This window comes from Taudactylus pleione, unplaced genomic scaffold (assembly GCF_031769625.1).
Source record: "Taudactylus pleione unplaced genomic scaffold, aTauple2 ptg000225l, whole genome shotgun sequence".
NCBI lineage: Eukaryota > Metazoa > Chordata > Amphibia > Anura > Myobatrachidae > Taudactylus > Taudactylus pleione.
The window spans coordinates 13,526,278-13,553,240 of record NW_028284627.1 but is presented as its reverse complement, the minus strand read 5'-3'; the positions used below and the strand labels follow the sequence as shown (position 1 = coordinate 13,553,240).

The window sequence follows — 26,963 nt, the reverse complement described above, 5'->3', positions numbered from 1 at the left end:
TTTAGTTTCACCTGTAGTTACTATAGGGCAATTGGAGTAGAATTAGTAAAATTGTACTCCAACCCCTAATTATCACTTATTTTTAGTAAAGCAGATCGCATTTCCCATAATTGTAATGGGAAATGTGATCCGACCATAGTTACTAAAAATAAATTGTAAAAAAATACCGGGGGAAGCCCTGTGATAATAACGCCACCTGGAGGTGGCGTTATCCAGGGTCTCCCCCGGTTAGCGGGCTCCCACTCTGCTCTAACGGGGAGAGCAGAGGCGGGAGCCGGTACCAGTAATCAGCTATGTGGTCTAAATAGACCGCAAGCTGATTGCTGTAAAAAAAAGAAAAAAAAAAAATGAAACATTTTTTTTTTACTTACCTGAATCCAGGGACCGGTGATCGGGCCTCCGGTGATGGCTCCTCTCCGGTCAGCTGGTCTCCCACAGTGCACTGCTGCCCGGTCATCAGGTGATCGGGCCCCAGTGCAGTATGGGAGATCACCTGATCGGGAAGCCCGGAGAAGATCACCGGAGGCCAGGAGGATGCAGGTAAGTGTAATGAAGGGAGGGGGTGTCGCGCGGGGGGTGGGGTGTCACGGGGGTCCGCGATTGCGGGGGTCGGGACTTAGCACCGGGGGGCGGGGCTTAGCGTCGGTGGGGGGTAGCAGCGACGGTGGGTCGGCGCATGCGCGGGCTCTTAGTCGCTGTATTTTTTCCGAAAATACCGCGACTAGAGTGCGGATGGGATCTGCAGGGACAGAGCTTTATCGCAAGCTCTGTCCCTGCAAGGGATTTATAGTAAATCCTTGTGATATTGCCTGAATTCGCAATGCGAAATCACTCGGTAATATCACACTACAATCCGCATTCAATATGCGGATTGTAGTAAATAGAGCCCAAAGTGTATTGTATGTCATAATTCCAGCATATAGAGGACCAGCAATCACAGTAAGCCATAAAATGCGGCAGTAGTGCCATCCTGCCTGAGTTGAATGTTTTTATTTCATATGTGAGCACCATTCCAGGGCAGTGGAGCAAGTCCGGGAGTCTGGAGGAGCAGCAGAAGAACCTAGCACTGTCCTGGACATATACAGTGGTGGCCAAAATTGCGGACACTTTTTGAAATTTTAATGTTTTTCAACTTCGAATGCTTATAAAAACTGTTACACTTCATGCAGTGCAATGATTCATATATCAAATGAAAGGAAATTTAATGCTGAATTCAACACAATAAACAGAGGTCAAATATTTTCATTACAAGGGAAGTTATGCAGTGAAAACAACAAAGTTATGCAGTGAAAATCCCTGTGTACTTATGTTACTGTCCTATCAGTATTTCGTTGGGTATCCTTTCTTTTTCAAGACAGCATCACAGCGACGTGGCATTGAGCCAACCAGTGTTTGGAGCTCTTCCTTCTTTGTTACGTGGTGCCATGAGACAATTATAGCCTCAATTAATTGCCTTTTATTGGATGGACACCTCAGATGTACCAGTTTTTTCAAACGGAACCACAAATGTTCTATGGGGTTCAGGTCTGCGCTGTTTCCTGGCCATCCCAGCACCTGTATGTCATTCTCTGTGAACCACTGTTTGCATATCCATGAAGTGTGGCAGGGAGCTGTATCCTGATGGGAAAACAATGGGGCATTATCTGGAAAAGATCCCTGATAAAAGATAGAAGTTTTGGTTGTAGGACGGTGTCAATGTACTTTTTGCTGTTCAGTGTGCCATCTATGACATAAAGGCGGCCTACAGCATCTGCTGTCATACATGCCCAGATTATAACATTTGTAGGATTCTTTGTTGTTGCTTGAATGCAATCTGGATGTACCTCTTCCCCGATGCGACGTCTCCGATATTTTCTCCCATCACTGCCTAATATCGATATCTTAGTTTCGCCACTCCATATCACTTGTTTCCACTGACTTTCTGTCCATGCAATGTGTTCTTTTGCCCATGTATTCATTTCTGCCGCTGCTTTTTATTCAGCAATGGCTTTTTTCGGGGAATCCTACCTTTTAGGCCAACCTCCGTTAGTCTTCTCCGTTCCGTTCTTGCACTGACAAAAACACCAGTTGCACTCAGGTCACTGCTAATGGCCGCAGATGACATCCATCTGTCCCTGATGCAAATTAGTTTTATTCTCCTATCATCAACAGCTGTTGTGCACTTTTTCCAGCCTTTTCCTTCTTTGTTTTGTATAGATTGTGTTTCCTGATAGCGTAAACAAAACTTTCGTGCTCCTGATGTCACATTTCCACCAACTTCTCTCGCAATTGCTGCATACGAAAGACCATTTTCACTTAACACCACAATCCTGGATCTCTTCCTGGGTGACCAGTCACCACTTTGCCTGGACGACATTGCTGTATTTATTTTTTACACCGTCATTAGCACTAAACAATACACACAATCATCCAACCATAATTGCACTTCAGTAACCAACTTTATTCTGCAAAATGAAACAGCCAAACTGACCTTTCCCACCTTTGAACATGACCTTGCATCTGCTCATAAACGACAGTTGATTGGTCCTCAGAACGACGATTCCGATTGGTTGGTAGTAGCTGTTACTACAATCGGTTTCTTGAATCGAACGCATTTGTGCTTCTTTGTCTGACTGAAAGTAGCATAACTTCCCTTGTAATGCAAATATTTGATCTCTGTTTATTGTGTTGAATTCAGCATTAAATTTCCTTTCATTTGATATATGAATCATTGCACTGCGTGAAGTGAAGCAGTTTTTATAAGCATTCAAAGTTGAAGAACATTCAAATTTCAAAATGTGTCTGCAATTTTGGCCACCAGTGTATGTACATATAATACCCCTTTTATACTTGCTCCAATAACCTGGGTTACTGTGCAGTGTGAAAGGGCCAGGTTGAATTAAGCTGGGTCGAACGTCCCGGCATTTCGAATTTAGGAAATATCACAGGAATTTATGAAAAATCTCTTGCAGGGACAGATCTTGCGATAAAGCTTGTGAATTCCCTCTGCCGTCTTCTCATTGTATTTTTTAAAAAATAAATAAAATACAGTGAGGTGTCCGCGCATGCGTTGCCGAATCACCAACCCCTCCCCGCGACCGATTCCCCTTCCCGCGAAACCCGCCCCCCACTTACACTTACCTCAGTGATCAGTGCTCCGTTGATGTACTCTTGGGCTCCAGTCAGCTGGTCTCCTGGCTCCTGCACTGTGACCCGGGTCAGCTGCTCTATGCAGCTGGCCAGGGTCACAGTGCAGGAGCCCGAAGACTTCCTGACCGGAGCCACAGAGGACCTCACCGGAGCACTGATCTCCAGTCCCTGGAATCAGTTAAGTGTTGTTGTTTTTTTTTAAACAATTTTTTTTTTTCCAGTGATCAACTTGTGGTCTATTTAAACCACACAGCTGATTACAGGGGTTGGCTCCCGGCTTTGCTCTATCTGTCAGAGAGCAGCAGGAGTCAGGGGACCGGGGGAAAGCCCTGATAACACCATCTGAATATGCCTTTATTATCACTGGGCTTCCCCACTTATTTTTTTACAATATAATTTAGTAAATCTCAGGTAGATCACATTTCTCATTATAAGTATGGGAAATGCAAATTAAAGGGCATAGAGCAGTTTTTCATGAAAACTACTCTACTTGCCCTTTAATAAATTTATGTGATACTAAAATAATGTGAAAAGGGTGTGAAAATACCCTTTGTCACATTTTTTTTAGTAAAAATAATATTGATAAATAGGCCCCTAAAGGAGATGAGAGGAAGAGGAGGAGAAGAGAGAGAGACAGGGAAAGGGATAGACAGAGCAGAAAAGGCAGCCAGAGGGGGGAAAAAAAACCTGCAATGCCATGCACAATAGCTAGTGACTTAATAAATGACAGTATTACTAGTATTAACATAATTTGATATCAAAACATTTTTTTTATTAGAATTAGACTAACAGCAGGTACTAAGCCCCGCCTCTGCCCTGTCTCGCTAGTAACATAACTCAATGTCTTGTGTGGTGCTAGCTGCATACCTCACAACATGACCCTCTCCAGGAGGGACACAATGCTCTGGTCCCTGGACTTCCCTGGTAAGTGGCAGGGCTGCAGCAGTTCAAAATTCAAATAGGGGAGCCACACCAACTGTCATTTCACACGCTGCCAAACATCACTGGCTGGGACTCACTGGCAGTTCGTGTGACTCCCCTATTTGAATTTTGGACTGTACTGCAGCCCCACCTCTGGAGCTTCCACCAATCATAAATTACCAGGGAAGTCCAGGACCAGAGCATTGTGTCCCTCCTGGAGAGGGTCATGTTAGGAGGTATGTAGCTGCACTCTGCCTGATTTGTCTTTGAGAGCCAATAGCAGTTAGAGGCCGAAGGAGCCAAGCTGCGAGGGGGTGTGTTCTGATCACTAGGTGTGTGTAGCCATCCTACATATCTGAATGGTCCCAGAGTTCTAAGGTCGTTATTGTCTATTGGTAATACCAGACAGTAATGGATGTGGGACTAGAGAGCAGTGGTAAGGAGAAGTTTGGGACTGGAACTTGTAGATCATGTGGCGATGGAGACAACACAGGGGTCTCAATGCAGATGGCCAGTAAGCAAGACTTCACCAAATCCAAGAAGCCCTGTGACCGAACTGTCACCAAAACCTTTCCAGGTTCCCAGAATTCAAGCCAGGTCACAGAATTAAGGGGGTCATTCAGACCCGGTCGTTAGCGCCGATGCGCTCGGACCGGGTCCATGGCCCCCCACAGAGCATGCGCACGATGGCGACAGCGCCTTCGTGCGCATGCGTGAGACCCGCTACGACCGACAGCGCCAGTCTCTGTTGATTGACAGCTCGCCCCGTTTGGAAGGCGGGCCGGGGGGGGTGGCAGCCCAAACGGGGGCGTTCCCATGGGAACGCCTACCGTTGTGGGGCGGCCCCACTGACATCACTAGTAATGTCAGTGGAGAGCTTCCGGCTGTTAACCCACAGCCTTACCACCGCAAAGGAGGACGTCTTGAAAATTCAAGAGGTCCTCCCATTCAGACCGATCGCACGCTCTGTGCGACCGGCTCTGAATGAGGTCCCACATGCTATTGGTGGGCAATGGGTGTCAGCAGGGGATGTAAGGTTGCAGACAGATAAAATTATGGCCAATACCATCAGTTGGGAGGTCTATAGCAGTAGAGCATCATGGGAAAGTGTACTGACCATTTGATGAGTCACAATGGCCCAGAAAGCATAACAATCACTGACGTCAAAGATGTCTGTGAGGTCACAATCCAGAAAGCAGTTCATAATTACACAGAGCACTGGTCGCATGCAAACTGGAGAGGACTCTGGGAGAATGCTGTGAGCGCCATTACTATATCTGGTGAAGAAAGCAATAGACATATCCACATGGACGCAGATGACAACCTGGCCCAGAATGACCTGTTCATTTTACTCCAGGAAGGAGACATAAAAACAGAATATATAGAAGATGATGATCAAAATTATGGCATGTTCCTCAATGCGCCAGACTCTGGTGTCTATATTAACCCACAAAATACAGACATACCTCAAGCACAGGAAACCAATCGATATGACACTTTTTATGAAGACTTGAGAATTCCTCTTAGTCTCTACACTGTTCCCCGTGAGATAGAACTTCAGTTCCAGCCTTTTCAATCTTCTATTGATATGAATCATGTCACCAAGATATCGTCAACATCATTCCCAATAACTATGCAATCCTCGCTGGAACCATCAGTAAATTTAGAAACCACAAATATTAATCTGACCGTTCTTCCCTCAGAGGCAGGTAAAGTATTTTGTTCAACAATTTACATCATGTACAGAGTAGTGCTTTCTTCATACAATGTTTAATTCAGAGTTGCTGACAATCTGGCTGCCAGATCAAAACAGCAGGGGGGAGAGAGGCAAATTTGGGGGCGGCACGGGGGAGCGTGACTTTGTGATCGCATCATCGCGGCCTCGCCCTTGCTACACAATGCCGAGATTACAGCCACTTACAAGGGGGAGTGGACGCCGGCGAGGGGGGGGCAGCGGAAAACGGGGGTTGGGTGGGGGCGGGCGGTGCCGGCCGGGAGACTTACCCAGTCTTCTGGGGGGCCGATTTTCGGGAGAATAGGCAAGTATGGTTTCATTACAGTTAGGTTCAAGCTGTTATCTGTTTGATTTCCCCATGTACTGTTTCTGTTTGAATTTATTGGATTATTTGTCTGTTTTGGTGTAAGTTCCCTGTAAGGTGCTATGGACACTTGGATAATTTGTGGCACCATATAAATAAATAATAATAATAATAATAATAATAATAATAATAATAATAATAAATATCATAATAATAATAATAATAATAATAATAATAATTGTTACAACTGCAATAAGTTAGTGTTACCAATCTTCCCTGTTTTAGATTTCACACACGTAGACTATTATTCCATTTCTATTTTACTTGTTAGAGTACAAGTCCTATTTACATATCTTGTGTATGTGTGACATTTATTACATAGTTACTGACCCAGGGATCTGTTCATGCAGCAGTGAAAAACTGTGTTCCTCAAAGCACTTCAGAACACAGGGCTTCTTACTCCTTTGTTGTATTCAGGAAGAGGTATACCGTGGAGAAGTTTCTGATTTCTGCAGCGGTGCTCCAGCTTTGCATAGGGATGGCCAATGACCATCAATGTTTACAACACATCAATGGTTAATAGCTGATGTCAGATAGTTTTGCCATTGATGGTAGAGAACCAATGTTTTTTGTTTCTTTAATGCCAGGACATGGAGCCTAGCTCCGCTCCTCCCCCGATGCACCCATGAAGCCCCGCCCCTCGGTTATGTTTGGCCGGCAGCCCAGTATGCCATAGAGCAGGGATGACCATCGGTGGTTGCAATCATCAATGGTTTCCCTTTGAATGGTGTTATATCATCGTTGATAACCACTAATGGTGACAATCAATGGTTACCCAACAATGACCATTTCTAGCTCTGTGTCAGGATTACTTCCCCATACAGTATGGAGAGCGAATCAGAGCTCCGCTTTCCTTTTCGCTTCTCAGAAGAGCTTTCTGAGTGGAGAAAAGCATTCTGCCTCCTCCCTGTCCTCCCCACCCCCTTCACTATCACCAGCCAATCAGAGGTGCCTTGGCTACGCAGCTGGAGAGAAGCAGTGATGTCTCCTATCTTCCTACTTCCTCTATACTAGTAATGGAACCCTGCACCTCAGGCTGCCGACTACACCCCCTCTCCCAAATGCCCCCCATCAACTAGTGAACTTGTTCTGCCCCCACCGCTCTGTCCTGGTCTGATTTGACCTCTGCACTGCTCCTCCGTGTTTGGCATTGCCGGCACATGTGTAGACACCACTATACTTAAGCTGGGTACAAACACTAGACGATATGTTGTCCGGCAGATCAGGTCGACATATCGTCCACAATGGCCAGTGTGTATCCACTATGAGCGACCATGCGCACTCCTGCAGGGTCGTTCATCGCATTGACAGATTGAGCCTACATGCTGCTCAATCTGTCAAATTGATGAACAATGCCATTCTTGTAGAGGCGGCTGGTGAACAACATATTGTGCGGTCGTTGTTCATGGCATTGTGTGTCGGCCGTGTACACACATCGTCTAGAGTGTACTCAGCATTACCGAGATCATGATATCTCGGAGTGCTACACCTTTTCCCGGGATCACGGAGGGGCCTGCTTTTCACATCGCTTCACCGTAAAGGAAGTTTCTACTTCAGGGTCCATAGGGGGTCCACAGGGTTGACCTTGGGGTATAGCTGGATCTGGACCCTCGGGCACCACGCAGTTAAAGCTTTAGCTGCTCCCAGGATGCACTTGGGTCCATCCTCCTCTATACCCCGCCCCCGAGCCACAGGCACCTCAGTTTGAGTTGGTGCCCGGCCGGAGTCGGGTCACCCTGCGGGGGGGCTGCAGGAGCAGCCCCCAGAAGCTTTTTATTAGAGCCTGTTAGGTTTATTTAATTTTTATTTTTAATAAAGTGGCTCTTCAGTGCGGCAGCGAAGGGCTGTCTATACAGACGCCCACGCTGCCGCTCTTATTTCCTGCTGGCGCCGCGACGCCAGTATCGCACTGGGGATCGCGGCGGGAGGCCAGAGTCCGTGCTCACCGATTAGCGGCGGCTCGCGGGTATTGCCAGTAATGCAGTCCTTTGACCCCGGTCCTAGGGGACAGACCGGGGGCCGCTAGCGGTGGCGGCGGGCTCCCCCTCTGAGGAGGAATACCCCGTGGGACCACTAGACCACCAGGGATTTCAACGGCAAGCGGGAAGCCGGCAAGCCCTGGGGTTAATAGCTAGCCAGGGGAGGAAGCCTTCCCTGTTTAGCGGCTCCTCCCCTCAGCTCAGCGCGCCTTTCAGCACGTAGTCTGGCGGCGCTGAGCTGCAGAGTACTCGGCCACTCCTCCTCTCAGGTCTCTGGGGGCCATTTTCTCACAGTGGCAGCGCAGATCTCTCAGGGAGCACGTGGACCGGTCCCCCTGTGTACCTCTCCCCTGTGTACACAGCACTATAGCCCTCCCAGACACTGAATCTGGGCAGGTTGATTGTAGTGGAAAGGTGCAGTGAGTATAACTTCTCTGTATGGTATGTGACTATTGCTAGTGCTGCCTGTCTGTGCTTATTTCCACTTACTGTCAGCTTATATCTATCCATTTACTTCTCTACAAGCCCTACAGGTGTGTGGGGGAGGGGTGTTTCTACAGACCTCACCTATATAAATCACGTATTTGTGAGGTCCGTCACATACAGTTGTGTGCTACACTGTACCATATTGTGGGCTGTTGTTCAGCACACTGGTGAGTGTACTTGATTCGGCTCTGTTGCCAGATATATTTATTTATATAATATATTTTGTCATGTCGGACAAGGAGATTGAGCACTCCGTGGCTCCGGTGTTGGTCTCCTGCGGATGCTGTTCTGCAGGAGTGGATAGGGAGGATTTGTCACAGGATGGCCTGTGTAAACGATGCCAGGTAGTTCCCGGCCCCTCAAAACCTCCTATAATGTGGGAACCACCATGGGCGATGTTTTCTCAGGTGCTGGTATCTATTGCGGACCATCTGTCAGTTCCGACTGCGGTTCCTGCTAGGACGTTGCCTCACCCGGCCGTCACCCATTCCCCGGGTGTCCCGCAATTATTGCGAACCTCCCCACGGGTCTCAGTCTGTTGATCCTTATGCGGGGTTGCCTATGTATCTACAGGCTTCCCCTGTGACACAACAGTCGGTGGTGCCTTTCCAGGCCCCTATGGCGGCTCCTCCACCCTGGGTGGATGTGCTCTCCCATTCCGTACAAAATTTAGCGGCCGCGTCTTCGGCTTTTCAGTCAGTGTTGCAGACTGACGTGCCTTCTAGGACGTCAAAACGGACACTAATGGCGCAGGCGGCTCATGTATCGGACTCAGAGGGGTCCTCAGGTGATGGGGAGGTTCCTGATGATACTGATTCGGACACATCGGTACAGGAAATGGATACCAAGTCGTCTATTAATGTGCGAGCACTGGTTAGGGCGGTGCGAGCCATTCTCCTAATAGAGGATGAAGCACCAGCTCCTAAGTCGAAATATCCTAGTTTTAAAAAAACTAAGGTTGTTTCTGCGGTGTTTCCCCTATCTGATCAGTTGATGGTAGCTTGGCAGGCGCCCCCAGTAAGACATTTCTACCTCAGAAGCGGTTGGCTTCTAATTACCCATTCCCTGAGGCACATTGTAAAAAATGGGAAACTCCACCGGCAGTGGATTCCCATGTCACCCGTTTAACTCGGGGCGCTACTTTGCCATTACCGTCTATATCCTCACTGAAGGATCCCACGGATAGGAAAGTTGAGACTTGCTTAAAGTCCATTTACTCCCTTTCAGGAGCAGTGGCCCGACCGTCCATGGCCATCTCCTGGGTGGCCAAGGCCATTGAGGGATGGGCCAAAGCATTGGAGGATACCTTCCCGGATGACGCTCCGGATGTCCAGAGGGCGTTGTCGGGACAGATGAGGGACGCTGCTTCCTACATTGGAGAAGCCTCTTTGGATGCTAGTCTGCTGACTTCACCTGTATCGGTGGCAACAGTGTCTGCCCGCCGATCTTTATGGCTGAGGTCCTGGCGAGCGGACTCCGATTCAAAGAAGGGCCTGGAGGCCTTACCTTTCAATGGGGAATTACTATTTGGTCCGGACTTGGACAAAATAGTGGATACCCTGGCTAAATCCAAGTCGGCTTTCCTCCCTTCAGCGGCAGCGCCTTCCAAGGTTCGGAGCTCGGCTTTTCGCTCCTTTCGGGTTCAGGGTAAGGCAAAAGGTCAGTCCTTCCCGAGACAGGCGGCGACTAAGTCCGCTTCTAAACCCAAGAAGCAGGCCTGGAGTGCTCGGCGCCCCTCTTCCAAGCAGGAAGATAAACCGGCGGCCTGATGGGACGGGCCTCCCTCTGGGGGACCTCAGAGTGGGCGGCCGACTTCTCCAATTCGCCCAGTGTTGGCACAATACCACCACGGACGCCTGGGTTCGAGAAGTAGTCTCTCAGGGGTACGCCCTGTCTTTTCGGGTCCGGCCGCCCCGCCAGTTTTTTTGCACGAGTCCTTCTCTGGACAAGACTAAGGCTTCCCAGATGCAGGTAGCTGTACACTCCTTGCTACAAGCAGGGGTCATTGTTCCCGTTCCTTAGTCTCAACGCGGGACGGGGTACTATTCTACTCTGTTTCTGGTACAGAAGCACAATGGTTCTCATCGCCCTATCCTGAATCTGAAGTCTCTGAACAAATACCTCAGGGTTCCCAGGTTCAGGATGGAAACGTTACGTTCCATCATTCTGGCGATGGAACCCGGGGACTACATGGTCTCCTTGGATATCCAGGACGCCTATCTTCATGTGCCCATAGCACCGACACACCAGAGGTATCTGAGATTTGCTATCCTGCAACATCACTACCAGTTTTGGGCGTTGCCTTTTGGCCTTTCCACGGCTCCGAGGGTATTCACCGAGGGTATTCACCGAGGGTATTCACCACTATTATGGCCGCCCACCTTCGGGACCAGGGCATACGGCTCCTGCCGTATCTGGACGATCTTCTTCTGCTGGCGAGCTCCCCGGAGGTACTTCTTCGACATCTCCACCTGACCATCGCTTGTCTTCAGGCACACGGGTGGTTGATAAATTGGAAGAAGTCATTCCTGATCCCGTCACAACAGATGGTTCATTTGGGAGCCCTTCTAGATTCTCGTCAGCAAAGGATCTTCCTGACTCCAGAAAAGGTGTCTTCCCTACAACTGCGGATACACAGTTGCCTGAGCAGGACCAGGGTGTCGGTACACTCGGCCATGAGAGTCCTGGGGTCCCTGGTGTCGGCATTCGACATGGTGGAATTTGCTCAGTTCCATTCCAGGCCCCTGCAGGGGCAGATTCTATCGGAGTGGAACGGGTTGCCTCACCGGATCCGATCCCAGACACTGGTCTTGTCTTCGGAAGTGCGCCACTCTCTAGCTTAGCGGCTTCAGACAGCTCATCTCATAGAGGGTCGCCCCTTTTGGATCCCGGACTGGGTTCTGCTCACAACAGATGCCAGTCTCCGGGGTTGGGGGGCAGTGACCAGCTCGTTGTCCCTTCAGGGCCGTTGGTCCACGGAGGAAGCAGTTCTTCCCATAAACGTGCTAGAACTGCGGGCCGTGTACAGGGCTCTGCTGTCGTCAGGCACGGCTCTTCACGGAAAGGCAGTGCAGGTGCAGTCCGACAACGCCACCACGGTGGCGTACATCAATCACCAGGGAGGAACTCGCAGTCGAGCTGCGATGTCAGAGGTGTCTCAGATCCTGGATTGGGCGGAGCGCCACCTTCCAGCGATCTCGGCAGGCTTCATCCAGGGAGTCCTCAATTGGGAGGCAGACTTCCTCAGCCGTCACCACGTGCATCCAGGGGAATGGTCGCTTCACCCAGAGGTGTTTCAACTTCTCGTGAACAGATGGGGACTGCCGGAGTTGGACCTGATGGCCTCTCGTCACAATTACAAATTACCCGTGTACGGCTCAAGGACAAAGGACGCAGGCGCAAGCCTGGTGGACGCGCCGTCGGTGGAATTGTCATTTCACCTAGCGTACCTGTTCCCTCCGATCTCCCTGCTACCTTGGGTACTCAGAAAAATCAAACAGGACGGGGGCACGTTTCTGCTGGTGGCTCCAGCGTGGCCCAGACGTCCTTGGTACTCCGATCTCAGGAGCTTGTCCGTAGACGCTCCGTTCCTTCTGCATCAGCGTCAGGACCTGCTGTCTCAGGGGCCCTGCCTTTACCCGGATCTGGGTCGGCTGTCTTTGACGGTGTGGCTCTTGAGACAGCCGTCTTAAGGTCCCGGGGTTTTTCTACCTCTGTCATCGGTACCATGCTGAGGACACGTAAGCCTACCACTGCATGGATTTACCACAGAGTGTGGCACACTTACTTTCAGTGGTGTGAGTCCAGAAACTTTGATCCTCAGGTGTTCAGGGTTTCTAGGATTTTGGCATTTCTGCAGTCAGGTCTTGACCTGGGCTTACATCTTGCTTCCCTGAAGGTTCATGTATCAGCTCTGTCTGTGTGGTTTCAACGACGGATCGCTACACTGCCTGTTGTCCACACCTTTTTCCAGGGTGTTCTTAGAATCCAGCCTCCCTTTGTGCCTCCTGTGGCTCCATGGGACTTGGTGGTGGTTCTTCGGGTCCTGCAAGGACCTCCCTTTGAACCTCTTGAGTCGGTTGACCTCAAGTGGTTAACACTTAAGCCTGTGTTTCTCATGGCAATTGCTTCGGCCAGGAGGGTATCCGAGTTGGGGGCACTTTCCTGTAGTCCCCCCTTCTTAGTTTTTCACCAGGACAGAGCAGTACTTCGCACTCGTCCTGAGTTTTTGCCTAAAGTTGTTTCTAAGTTCCATATCAATCAGGAACTTGTGGTGCCAGCTTTTCAGTCTCCTGATCTTACAGCTGGTGAGGCTTCGTTGGACGTTGTCCGTGCTCTCAGAGTTTATGTTGATCGGACTGCTTCAGTTAGAAAGTCCGATTCGTTGTTTGTCCTCTTTGGTTTTCATAAGAAGGGTTGGCCTGCCAACAAACAAACCTTAGCCCGTTGGCTTTGTTCTGTTATTAGGGAGGCTTATGTACAGGAAGGTTTACCTGTTCCAGCCTCGGTTAAGGCTCATTCCACTCGGTCTGTGGGTCCTTCTTGGGCTGCTAGACATGGTGCCTCCGCTGTTCAGCTGTGCAAGGCAGCCACTTGGTCTTCCATTCAGACGTTTCTGAGGTTTTATGCGTTTGACACCTTTGCTTCTCAGGATGCATCCTTTGGGCGCAGGATTCTCCTTTCTGCTCAGGAGCGTCCCCGCCCTTAGTTGAACTGCTTTGGGACATCCCCAAGGTCAACCCTGTGGACCCCCTATGGACCCTGAAGTAGATATGGTAAGAACTTACCTTTGTTATCTCTGTTTCTACGAAGTCCATAGGGTCCACAGGGAGACGTACCTGGCTTCAAATGGGCTGTGTAGCTGGTCACCGGTTTTCCGTCTCCCATTTCTGTGAGTATGGTTTCTTGTGTGTTCCAGTCTTCCTTCTCTCCGTTTAGTCTCCTCCTCCGGCCTGGGCTGCTTACCAACTGAGGTGCCTGTGGCTCGGGGGCGGGGTATAGAGGAGGATGGACCCAAGTGCATCCTGGGAGCAGCTAAAGCTTTAACTGCGTGGTGCCCGAGGATCCAGATCCAGCTATACCCCAAGGTCAACCCTGTGGACCCTATGGACTTCGTAGAAACAGATAACAAAGGTAAGTTCTTACCATATCTCTTGTTGTTTGTGAACTACTACTTAGAACTATTATATATTGCATTGATATGATGCAATATATAGTAATAATAATCACTTGCCACACTAACAACTATAAATAGACACCCCAGTGTTGTAAATTTAAAATGCAGGCTCATACAACATAGCTATGCAAATGACTGCTTGTGGAATAAATATGGGCTCTATTCATGTAGAAATGGAAATCCCTTTTTCATGAACCGCCTGTGAAGGGCCTTTCACCTCTTCTTCGTATTCAAGAAGGGGTTACCATAGAAAAGTCTAAAGCCATGTACACACTAGACGATGTCTAGTGTGTCCAACATCTTCAGCGATAGGACCCGGCGGGGGAGCCGGCACTGGCAAGTGCATACACACTTGTCAATACCGGCAGTAACTGAGCGATGGTGGGGGCATGTTACATTTGTCAGCATGGTCCTCGCTAATGGCATGCCTTCGGCATCCCGGTGGTCTGGTTGCTGACGCTAACCTTACCAGCGTCAGAATACCGGCACAAGTCAGAATCCCGGCGCCGGCATCCCAACCGCTCGGATGACGAAGGTAAGCAGCAGGGTGGGGGGGATTGTTAAGGTTAGGCACTAGGGGGAGGGTTAAGGTTAGGCACTAGGTGGAGGGTTAGGTTTAGTGTGCAGGGAGGGGGAGGTTAGGTTTAGTGTGCGGGGAGGGGGAGGTTAGGTTTAGGCACTAGGGGGGAGATTAGATTCAGGCACCAGGGAGGGAGGGTTAGGGTAGGGAGAGGGGGAGGGTTAGCATACCGACCACCAAGTGTCGATATATTAACCCTGACGGGATCCAGGCGTCGGGATTCTGACCACCTGGATCCCGTCTGTCGGTATTACATACCAATTCCTCACTAACGACATCCCCTGTTGGATCTTAATATAGGTCTGACAGATGATGTCACTGACAACGTGCTGGAGCATGCATCAACAGCAACATAGCGGTACACACTAGACGATGTGCCCAATATGACGCTCCGATCCGCCAGATCGGACAACATATCCTCTAGTGTGCACCCAGCATTAGATTTCTCCAAGGTTGCCACTGCTTAGTGTTAGAATTAGTGTTAGAATTGCTTCCCCATACACTAGTAGGGAAAGAAGAGCAGGGAAGTTGAATACTTTCTTGCCTCCTCCCCATCCTCGGCACTCGCTCCGTCCCCTCTGTAGAGTCAAGCATTACAGCACGATGTAAAGAAATGGTACTCCTTGGAAGCTCAAATGTACCCTATTTACTTCATATCCGATGGCGGGGCTTCTGCACATGTGTCACTTCTGATTCTGCTCAGCTGACCGTGAGACCTGTGCACGATACCAAGCTGTGCCCGACACAAATATTTGCTGTCAGCTGAACTACTACCACAGGCACTTGCTTCTGCCTGGCACAGTTTTGATGACAACAGCGTGATGGAACACACATAAGCCGATTACACTACAAGTACACACCAACTTCCTCCTAGTGATTTAATTGACTGGTCTGGGTGCCTCCGACCCCTGCAAAACCTTATTGGCACCAGGGATCACCTAACTCCCATACAGACCTTTAACAGGCAATCACTCTATCTTTAATTCCACAGACCAGAGTCTCCTTGTTCGTTCAATACTATGTACAACAAATGAAAGCAGAGACAGAGAGGCAATTGAGTGTTTTACTGTCCTTTCCTAATTGATTACATTTTCCTGACATCTTTTGATACAGACTGATAATTTACTTGGGGTTCGGGTGTGGCACAGACCCATGAGGCCATAGACCCCAGTTGTCAATAAGGCACCATGCAGACTAGTGGTGGTTCCATAATGGTGTGGGGTGTGTTCACGTGGCATTGGTTGGAGTCACTGATCCAACTGAACACGTCATTGACTGGTAAACACTACATTGCATTGCTTAATGACCATTTGCAGCTCTTCAAGGACTTCATGTACCCCCACAATAATGGATTATTCCAGGAGGATAATGTACTGTGTCATTGGTCCCAAGTTGTCCATAATTGGTTCGAGGAGCATTCTGGAGAGTTCTGAGAAATGCTATGGCCACACCGTTCACCCAACATGAAACCAATCGAGCAATTATGGGATGTAGTGGAGAGGTCCATTCGCATTCAAGATCCCGCACCTACAAATATCAGGGAGCTGTGGGAAGCTATCCAGATGGCATCGGTCAACATCTCCCCAGAGGCAGGGCCGAAACTAGGATTTTTGTCACCCAGGGCATGGCCATAATTTGGCGTCCCCTCCCAAAAATACAACATAGAGGGCGAAAAGGGTGTGTGGTGACACAGTAATGCCCCTTATAACACATTATGCCACACATTAATGACCAAATAGTAAAGTTGCAAACATATAAGAACCCAATAAAATGGATATATATGTGTGCGGGTTCCACCGGCGCACCCACCCTCATATATGTGAAAATATGTGTGCCAAGTTAATGGTTATTGATCACGTGGTAGGATGTAAAGTTGAATGGTCTCTGTCGGCAATCATGACCAGAGATAAATAGTCTGTAAAACAATGTATTTAATTGTATTATTAATAATGGAGTCACAGTGCTCCATTGGTATGCGCACAGTATTAACCCTGGTGATTTAGGCTGTTTGTGCTGGAACTGCAGTGGTAACTGAGCGTACGTACTGAAAAGAGGGGGGGGGGGCAAATTATAAAATAAAGGTGGTATGAAGAAGTTTTTTTCAGTACGTACTTTTGGCACTTCAGTGTATGCTGTTTGGTTTTACGTTAATGAGAAAGAATAATTAATCTCTGATTGGTAGATATTGTTGCGGGGAATGTACGCACACAATTTTAGCAATTTTTAGTATATGCGTTTAGTATATGTGATATACACTATCTATCTATCTATCTATCTATCTATCTATCTAACATCTATCTATATCTCTTTTCTCTGCTTTCCACGAGAGCTGCCAGCAGCCGTTGGTTGGCAGGAGGCTGGGAGACAGTGACGCGAGTAACACTGCATTATCATTTGCATCTATAGGGGCTCATGGGCAAATATATAATCGCACTTACAAATTGGCGAAATGTTACAATAAAAAAATCACCAAAAACCATAAAAGGGCGTGGCTTAGCCGATTATGTTTCACTCACATCTTTTATTACCCGATTCTGTCGTATTAACATATGATCTAGCCATTATCTAGTGAAGCATTTTCTACTTCAGGGTCCATAGGGTATCCACAGGATACCTTGGGGTATAGGTGATGACGTCAGGCATCGGGCACCATAGAGTTAAGTTTTCAGCCTCCCAGGATGCACTAGGGTCCCCCTCCTATAACCCGCCCCCGAGCCAAGGCATCTCAGTTTCGTTGGTGCCCGGCTCGGAGTCGGATGCACCTGTTTAGAGGGGGGCTAAGGATAGCCCCTGAAGTTTTCTACAAGGCAGCTGTGGCTGCACATCTGGAGGTACAGCATGGATAGTCATTCTTGACGTCCATGCTGTCTTCCCTACACCCCCGCCGGTACCAGAACGCCGGTACTGATCCGGGGATGCTGGTAGGCATCTGGGGTCACAGCTAGCGGTGACCCCAGATGTTTGGGACCATGGCCGGATTTAAGGGGGACAGCAGGTAAGCAGCGGGGTCCCGCGGTGGGTCCCCGCTGGAACATGGTCCGGAGTCCCCAGGCAGGGGGCTCCCTGGGGACTGGCTGCAGCATGGAGCCAGGTTACGGACCTGCGCTTCCACTACCCCCCTGGGACAGCGGTCCGCAGCTGAGCGGTAGCGCTGCGGCGTCCCAGGGGTTAATTGCATGCCATGGGAGCGCGCCTTCCCTGTACACAGCCGGCTCCTCCCCCGCTGGACACAGCCTCTCTGTAATTGCCGATTGGCCCTGTGGCAGCGCTCCTCCCCCAGGCCGGCTTCCTCTCTGCTCCTCGGTGGCCATCTTTCCTGAAGCATGGTGAATGCTGCTGGACGCTGCTGATCGGTGGCATCGTAGTCTGGGTCCCCCTGCATACCTCTCCTCCGTTGGAACAGGTCTGTGTATGCAGCGATTGTGTCCTACCAGACTCTGTGTCTGCGTAGTTGAGGATCAGCGCTGATAGTGCAGGGATTGATTTATTTGCATTGTATGTGACTGCTGCTAGCATCTGCTTTCTACTGTCAGCCATTTCACTGTCCCTGCTCTTCTTCTGCTAAAGCCCTTGCAGTGCGGTGATTGCAGGGCGGTTCTCCCACTATACTAACGTGTATCAGTGAGAGGGGTCACATACTTGCCATCATGTTTGAGAGTGATTTTCCTCTCCAGCTTCTGTGTACTACGTGTAAGGTACCTATAGCGGAGGGGGAGGGTAGCGCGGAGGGGCTATGTCGGCAGTGTTTTTTATTGACGCGGCCAATTACTGTCACGGCTCCTGTTCAGGAACCGCCCTGGGCTTGTTTCGCTAAAGCGCTTACAACCCTAATGGGCCAGTTAGCTACGCAACCTGCGTTCCCTCAGATGGGATTGTCCCAGCAGTCAGTGGTGTCGTCACCCATGCAGGGGTTCCCGAGACAACTGATGGTACCCCATAGTCTCCCTATTTCCCCTCCTCAGGTCTCTCAGAAGCCTGCGTGGGTTAATTCCCTGACAAGTTCTGTGCAGCATTTGTCAGACGTGTTACAAGGGGAGTCTGCGTTGCGGCCTCATAAGCGGCCGGTGGCGTCTGTCCACTCCTTATGAGGATGACGAGGGGACGACTGTTGATGGGGAGATTCTGGATCTTTCGGACCAGGAACCTCTCTGTACTAAAGAGTCAGACACTAAGTCTAAGGTTTATGTACCTGGCCTTATTCGTGCAGTCCGCACAGCTTTAGTTATTGAGGATGATGAACCTCCGGTATCAAAATACAAATATGCCTTTTCAAAGATGTTAAGGGTGACGCCACAGTGTTTCCTCTTTCGGGTCAATTGGTGGACCACTTAGAGGAGGCGTGGAAACATCCTGGCAAACGGTATCAGCCTCAAAGACGTTTAGCAGTGGCTTATTCGTTTGTGGACAACTATTTTGCTAAGTGGGAATCCCCGCTACAGGTGGATTCCCATGTGACACGCCTTGTCCGAAGTGCCACGTTGCCCATGCCCTCCATGTCCTCCTTAAAGGATGCCACGGACCGTAAGGTGAAAATCTGCCTAAAGTCCATTTATTCCCTCGTGGGGGGGGGGGGGGTGGGGGGGCAACCAGGCCGGCTATGGCCATTTGTTGGGTAGCCAGAGCTATGGAGTGCTGGGCTGATAGTTTGGAGGCGTCTTTGGATTCCGACTGTTCGGCTGAACAGACCGAGTTGATAGGCAATCTCAGGGATTCGGTCACTTACATTAATGAAGTGGCTTTAGATATCAGTACCCTGACTTCTCGGATTTCTTCGGCAGCTGTGGCGGTTCGTCGCACCTTATGGTTGCGATCTTGGAAGGCGGACGTTGATTCCAAAAAGGGCTTGGAAGCTTTGCCTTTTACTGGAGAAGTCCTATTTGGTCCGGATCTGGACAAAATTGTAGCCACGCTGGCGGCAGCGAAATCGGCATGTCTCCCGTTTGCTGCAGTTCCTTCCAGTTCAGGTACGTCATCCTTTCGGCCTTACAGGGCCCAGGGTAGGCCTAAAGCACAGTCCTTTCCCCGACAGACTGGCCCCAAGAAATCGGCCAAGCCCCGGAAGCAGGCCTGGAGTACCAGGCGTCCGGCCCCTAAGTCCGATGACAAACCTGCGGCCTGACGGTCCGGGCCTCCGTTTGGGGGATCCCAAAGTGGGAGGCCGCCTGCTACGGTTCGCCCAGTGTTGGTCGGTAACCACGACAGACAGTTGGGTTCACGAGGTGGTTTCTCACAGGTATGCCCTCTCCTTTCGGCACAGACCCCCATCCCGATTCTTCACCACGGGTCTTCCATCAGACCGGAACAAAGCCACGGAACTGCGGAAGGTTTTGCACACTATGCTCCAGGCTGGAGTTATAGTGCCTGTTCCTTTCTCCCAGAGGAGAACCTGGGGATTACATGGTGTCATTGGACATACAGGACGCTTACCTGCATGTCCCTATTCTTTCGCGCCATCAACAGTTCCTCAGGTTTGCAATCCGCAGCGATCACTTCGAGTTCCGGGCGTTACCTTTTGGCCTGGCGACAGCACCACGTGTGTTCACCAAGGTCATGGCGGTCATGGCGGCTTCCCTGCGGCTGCAGGGAGTCCGCATGTTGCCGTACCTAGACGACCTTCTGTTGGTAGCAGGATCTCCCGGAGCTCCTTCTACACCATTTGGATCTGACGATTGCAGTACTGCAACGGCACGGCTGGTTGATAAACTGGCAAAAGTCCACCCTGATCCCGTCTCAAAGGATTCTGCACCTCGGAGCCTTGTTGGACTCCAGTCAGCAGAGGATCTTTGTGACGGGGGTTAAGATCTCTGCCTTGCAGTTGAGGGTGCGCAGTTGTCTGCAGAGTCGCCGTGTGTCTCTTCACTCGGCAATGAGGTTACTGGGCTCCATGGTGTCAGTATTCGACATGGTGGAATATGCCCAGTTTCACTCCAGACCTCTGCAGCAATTGATCCTGTCCAAATGGAATGGACTGCCTCAGAGTCTCAAATCCCAGACGATGGTGCTCACTACGGAGGTTCGCCTGTCCCTTGCCTGGTGGTTGCAGACGACCCTTGTTGAGACAAGGGTCGTCCGTTTTGGGTGGCGAACTGGGTCCTATTGACAACGGACGCCAGTCTTCGGGGCTGGGGAGCGGTCACGGGGTCCACACTTGTTCCAGGGCAGATGGACTCAGGCGGAAAAGGAGCTTCCGATAAACATCTTGGAACTCCGCGCCGTTTTCAATGCTCTCCAGCAGGCCCATCGGGTTCTCAAGGGTCATCCCATGCAGGTCCAGTCGGACAACGACACCACCATGGCCTACATAAATTGGCAAGGAGGAACCCGAAGTCGGGCAGCACTCGTAGAGGTGTCCCGCATCCTGATCTGGGCGGAGCGCAATCTCCCGGCCATATCAGCAGTATTCATCCCGGGAGTCCTCAACTGGGAGGCCGATTTTCTCAGTCGCCAGGACGTTCATCCGGGGAAGTGGTCTCTGCACCAGGACATCTTTCAACTTCTGGTGGACAGGTGGGGTCTTCCAGAGATCGACCTCATGGCGTCACGGCACAACAACAAGTTGCCGGTGTACGGGTCTCGCACAAGAGACGAAAAGGCGTCTCTGGTGGACGCTCTGTCCGTCCAGTGGACGTTCCGGTTTGCTTATCTTTTTCCTCCATTTTCCCTTCTTCCACGGGTAATCCGGAAATTCAAACAGGAAGGAGGGACGCTCCTGTTGATAGCTCCCGCGTGGCCCAGACGGCACTGCTTCTCAGACCTTCAGGGTCTGTCCGTGGACATTCCTCTGTGGTTGCCGCTACGACCGGACCTACTGTCACAGGGTCCTTGTCTTCACCTGGACCTGAATCGGCTGTCTTTGATGGCGTGGCTGTTGAGACGGCCATGTTAAGGTCCAGGGGGTTTTCCAGCTCTGTAGTACGAACTATGCTAAGAGCTCGGAAACCGTCTTCTGCAAGAATATACCATCGTGTGTGGCATACGTTCTTCCAGTGGTGTCGACCGAGAGGTTATGCACCTCGGGAGTCCCGTCTGTCTAGAGTGCTAGCCTTCCTACAGGCGGGACTAGACCATGGGCTTCGCCTTGCTTCTTTGAAGGTGCAGGTTTCTGCCCTGTCTGTCTGGTTCCATCGTAGGATTGCTACAATCCCTGATGTGCGCACCTTTATGCAAGGTGTTCTTCGAATTCAGCCGCCATTTGCTCCACCGGTGGCGCCTTGGGATTTGGCTGTGGTCCTGAGGGCTCTCCAGGGACCGCCGTTTGAACCACTGGGCTCAGTGGATCTTAAATGGCTGACAGCTAAAACAATTTTCCTTCTGGCCATCGCTTCGGCCAGACGCGTTTCTGATTTGGGGGCTCTCTCTTATAGATCCCCTTTCTTGATTTTTCATGGGAACAGGGCGGTGCTGCGCACTCGTCCTGATTTTCTTCCCAAGGTTGTTTCCCGTTTTCATATCAACGAGGAAATCATTGTGCCGGCTTTAACTCACCTGACCTTTCAGTGGGTGAGGCCACTTTGGACGTTGTGCGGGCCTTAAGGATTTATGTTGACCGCACTTCTTCGTTTAGGAAGTCGGACGCCTTGTTTGTCCTCTATGGCTTCCGTAAAAAGGGTTGGCCTGCTTCAAAGCAAACTTTGGCAGGTTGGATCCGTATGGCAATTTCAGAAGGCCTGCCGGTTCCATCCTCTGTGAGGGCTCATTCCACTAGGTCTGTGGGTCCTTCGTGGGCAGCTCGACGTGGTGCCTCTGCAGTCCAGATCTGCAAGGCTTCCACGTGGTCCTCTATCCATACCTATGTGAGGTATTACGCGTTTGACACCTTTGCCTCTCAGGATGCTTCCTTCGGGCGGCGGATTCTCCTTTCAGTACAGGAGCGTCCCCACCCTTGAAGGATACTGCTTTGGGACATCCCCAAGGTATCCTGTGGATACCCTATGGACCCTGAAGTAGAAAATATGAGATATGGTAAGAACTTACCTTTGTTATCTCTATTTCTACGAAGTCTATAGGGTTCCACAAGACTCCTGCCCTGTCGCACCTGTGCTGCAGATGGGCTTTGCTCTGGTCACCAGTTTTTCCGTCTCCCTCTGGTGAGAATGTGATTCTTGTGTGTGTCCAGATCTTTTTTCTCTCTCTTCCTTCTCCTCCTCCGACCTATGGCTTGGTACGTAACTGAGATGCCTTGGCTCGGGGGCGGGGTATAGGAGGGGGACCCTAGTGCATCCTGGGAGGCTGAAAACTTAACTCTATGGTGCCCGATGCCTGACGTCATCACCTATACCCCAAGGTATCCTGTGGAACCCTATGGACTTTGTAGAAATAGAGATAACAAAGGTAAGTTCTTACCATATCTCATATTTTCCGTATGTATATTCTGGGTTCAAATTGTCAAAATGTTTGTCACGGGCATACTAGTATATATATAATTTGACTTTTATAAGCATTTATCTAATCAAGCTGATACCCCTGCACCCTGCATGAATAACCTGATGCTATGTAAATACTGTCTATTATTAAGCTGATAAGAAGAATTGACTTGCAAACTGTGTTGACTGCGATTTGTAGTACGTGTAAGTACATTCACATGTGGTGCCATTATTACCCAGAGTGATTTTAAAACGGCTGTTTGGAATCATATGTGTTTTCTGTTGTGACAATCTCCTGGGTAGTGATTACACTGCAATCCCAGCAATAATGGGGGGATATGTAACAAATGCAATGGGGAAGTTGTTGATGGGAGGTATATATATCCCAGGTTTTTAACTTCTGTGTGATAATTATCTGGGTAATCAGCAGCCTTGATTGCCAGACCACCTGTGAGAGGCTGATAAAAGGTGTGTCAGTTTCTCTGGGCAGTCTCTCACTAACTGGGTGGCAAGCTAATAAGCCTGTTGAGAGACACTGCTATGGCTTTATGTAAGTGCTGTATTTAAATGCTGTTTTGTGTGTTGGGCAAAGGAGCGCCGAGAGGGGGGCGTGTACTAATTACTAGAGGCAGGGTTAGCTGGAGGGGCCCAGTGGGGGCCTGGGTCTGGCGCTGCCCCCCCTTCCTTTTCTTTCACAGCACCTCAGCACACACTGCTGTGTGCTGGGCTTCAGTGGGAAACTGATTGCGGCTGCTGAGCAGCAGCCACAGCAATCTCCTATGCCTGTGGAGGGGAGCCATCACACTGATCGTGCCCCCCCTGGCTTTGTGCCAGTCTCACAGCGACCCCCTCCGCAGCGCTACAAAAGTGATATATTTTTTTCTATTTATTATCCTAAAAATAAAACTAGACTGGTGTGATACTGATTGACTGCTGCATGCAGAGTGCGGTCATTTACCCCAGAAAACAGCACTCCATAACCTGATCTTGCAACTATATATATACACATACAGGTTGAGTCTCCCATATCCAAATATTCTGAAACTGAATTTCTTGAGCACGAATGAGATACAGGTTGAGTCTCTCATATACAAAATGCTTGGGACCAGGGGTATTTTGGATATCGGAATATTCCGTATATTAAAATATTTGCTTACCATAATGAAATATCTTGGGAATGAGACAAAATCTAAATACAGAATGCATTTATGTTTTATATAGGGATGTGCACTGACTCCTGTGTTTTGGTTTTGGATCTGTACCTCCTTGTGTTTTTGATCTGGATTTGGTTTTGACAAAACCACCCCTTGCATGTTTTTGTTTTGGTTATGGATCTGTATTTTTTTTTTTTATTGATAAAAATAGCTAAAATCACATTTTTTTTTTCTTTTATTTTGTTCCTGCAGTATTATTAACCTCAATAACATTAATTTCCACTTGTTTCCAGTCAATTTTGACCACCTCACAGCTCACAATATTGTTTTCATCTGGTTTAGGCCCAAAATGTTCACCAAGCTAGCTGGCTGACTAAGCTAAGCGGCAGTAGTGGGTGGAACAAACATGTGGCAGTTCAATTTCCAACATGGCACATAAGGAAACATATGTTTTCATTAATCAAGAGGCCTGAGGGAGTTGGAGTATGCATGTAGTTGAAGTCAGGGACGGGAAGGGTTGCTTGGTAGTAAATTTAATTGACTTTTTTTATTCTGAAGCAAAATTATGAGGGAGCAGGGGAGAGCATGGCTGAACAATATGTCCGATGTTTTGCCCACAAAATTAACTTGGTGGTTCAGAATATTTTTTTTAAATTAAAGGGGCATGCAGGAGATGCTGTCTGTGGCAATAAACATTTCTGGACATATTTGGCATTCAGCAACCGCATGTCAAAAATTGCAGCAGCAGTGGCAGTTCAACTTCCAACATGGCACATCAGGAAACAAATGTTTTTATTATTCAAGAGGCCTGAAGGAGTTGGAGTATGTATGTTGTTGAAGGCAAGGAAAGGAAGATTTAATTAGTAGTAAATGTCATTGAATTTTTTGATTCTGAAGCAAATTTATGAGGGAGTAGGGGAGGGGAGGAGGGGAAGCATTTACAAAAAATATTTTACTCATTCACATCAGCCCTTGCATCAGAATAATCCTTGAGTGCTATTCCTGCTGCTGCTGCTGGGAGTAGATTTTCATCCCAGAAGGGGGCCAGGAAGACTACTAGTAGAACTTTAACAATTAAACAATCTTTTGCAAGGGGGAGCAAGTATGACAGCATTCACCCAGCTGCATAGCAGATCACTGATGCCATAACATCTATGCTGGTATTAGATGTGCATCCAATATCCGCCAATAATTCAATGAGTTTTAGACAATTAATTGAGGTCCTGTGTGCCCGCTACCAAATCCCATTAAGATTCTACTTCACTAGAAAATCAATTCCCAACCTATACAGGGACATTAAAAAAAAATTAATTAGTGGCCTCCAAAATGCCATTGTACCCACTGTCCACTTAACCATAGATATGTGGACAAGCTGAACAGACCAAACGTAAGATTTAACATAGAAGGTTTAAGTCATACGTTGTGTTCTTCTTCCCAACGGACACAGATCTGAAGAGATGCATAGAGCTGTTGGTAAGCAAATTGTCAGTTTAAGTGGAATGTTGTCTTGGCCCGGATTTCGCGGCGCGGAGGTTTGCGGTCCTTACCGGTGAGGGTGCTGTGGCGCGGTCCTTCTGGCGGGGGAGCTGGCGTGTGAATACTGGCATTGCATGTATGCAGAGGTTTGCCAGCGTTGGGCCATCCTGGCAAGGGTAAGTCTAGTGGCATCTCCACGTCACGGCTGTCTGGGCGCCACCATCTTGTCTTTGGCCATGTGACCTAGCAGGCCAATCGTCTGTGGGTAACCTGCTCTCTCTGGCCTATCACATTCCGTTACTGGGTACTTAGGGGTGTTTGGAGCGCTCCGTAGTTGCCAGTGCAACGTGTTCACAGCGTCAGCTGTGAGAGAGAGTTCTCTGTGCTCCTGAACCTTACACTTGTGCTCCGGTGCTTGCCCTAGCTCCTTGTCAGCCTCCGGCTCCCTGCGTAGCCTGCACCGCTCTGCCTTGCCTCGCACTCCACTGGGATCAGCCCTGCACCTTCCACCAGACTCACTCCTGCCTGAACCTGTCTCCTCAGTTGACCCATTCCTGCGCAGCCATCATCACAGCATTACCGGATTCTCCTTTCAGCCATCATTACAGCATTTCCGGTTATCCCGCTTAGCCACTATTCAGTGTTTATTTAAGCATACCAGGATATCCACTTCACTCTTACAGTCTATCTGGATTCACCTCATTCATCTGTCACTGATCTGGACATTCGTTTATTCCCACTCACTGCAGTTCCCTTCTGCCACATAGTCAGGTGCATAAATATTGGGACATTGACTATGTGGTCATGTATTTAACGCTGCTAATATTCTGATTGCAATTAATTGGAAAAAAATATATTCACCCCCCATGCCTGCATTACTCAACAGAATCTGGTACACTGCTTCCATGGAATATATCACTGCCCTTCTCCATGACAAAATACCAAAATTTCATGAAGTATGGAACCCCTGGTATTCTTACTTTAATAGGACCTTCATTTTTGAATTCTTGGAACCTCTTTTATTTATTTTCTGTATTTATTTATTTTTCTCTTGTTTTGTTCAACTCTGCTGCCTGGTGTCCCCCCTCCCCCCCCCGTTATATCAGTTTTCTATTATTTTATACTCTTAATTATATCTTTTAGATGCTATTGTTGTTTTTTTTTTTTTTATGTCTCATTTTTTCAATACCAAAAGCAAGAAAATATGGTAGTTTTGCTTCTATAATTGCTCTGTTTCTTTTTTTATGGCTGTATATTATTATTTTTTTTCTTTTTGTATTTACCTGTTATCTACCTTTTAATAAATAAAGAGATTTAAAAAAAAAATATTGGGACATTGACAGAATTTTCATATTTTGGCCTCTATTCACCACCACAATGGCTTTGAAATGAAACAAACAAGATGTGCTTTAACTGCAGACTTTCAGATTTAATTTGAGGGTAATTACATCCAAATCAGGTGAACGGTGTAGGAATTAGAATGGTTTCTATATGTGCCTCCCACTTTTTGAGGGGCCAAAAGTAATGGGACAAACTAAACAATCCTAAATCTAACTTTCACTTTTTATACTTTGTTGCAAATCTTTTGCAGGCAATTACA

General features: G+C 48.8%; 1 protein-coding gene across 1 annotated transcript in view; it reads left to right on the top strand.

The window, feature by feature from the left end:
• SOX30 (SRY-box transcription factor 30) overlaps positions 1 to 26,963 on the top strand; it is a 91,900-nt gene that overhangs the window by 9,643 nt on the left and 55,294 nt on the right. The window contains 2 exon segments of the mRNA XM_088478971.1: positions 5,003 to 5,159; positions 5,162 to 5,759. Coding sequence (XP_088335097.1) covers positions 5,003 to 5,159; positions 5,162 to 5,759 — 755 coding nt within the window.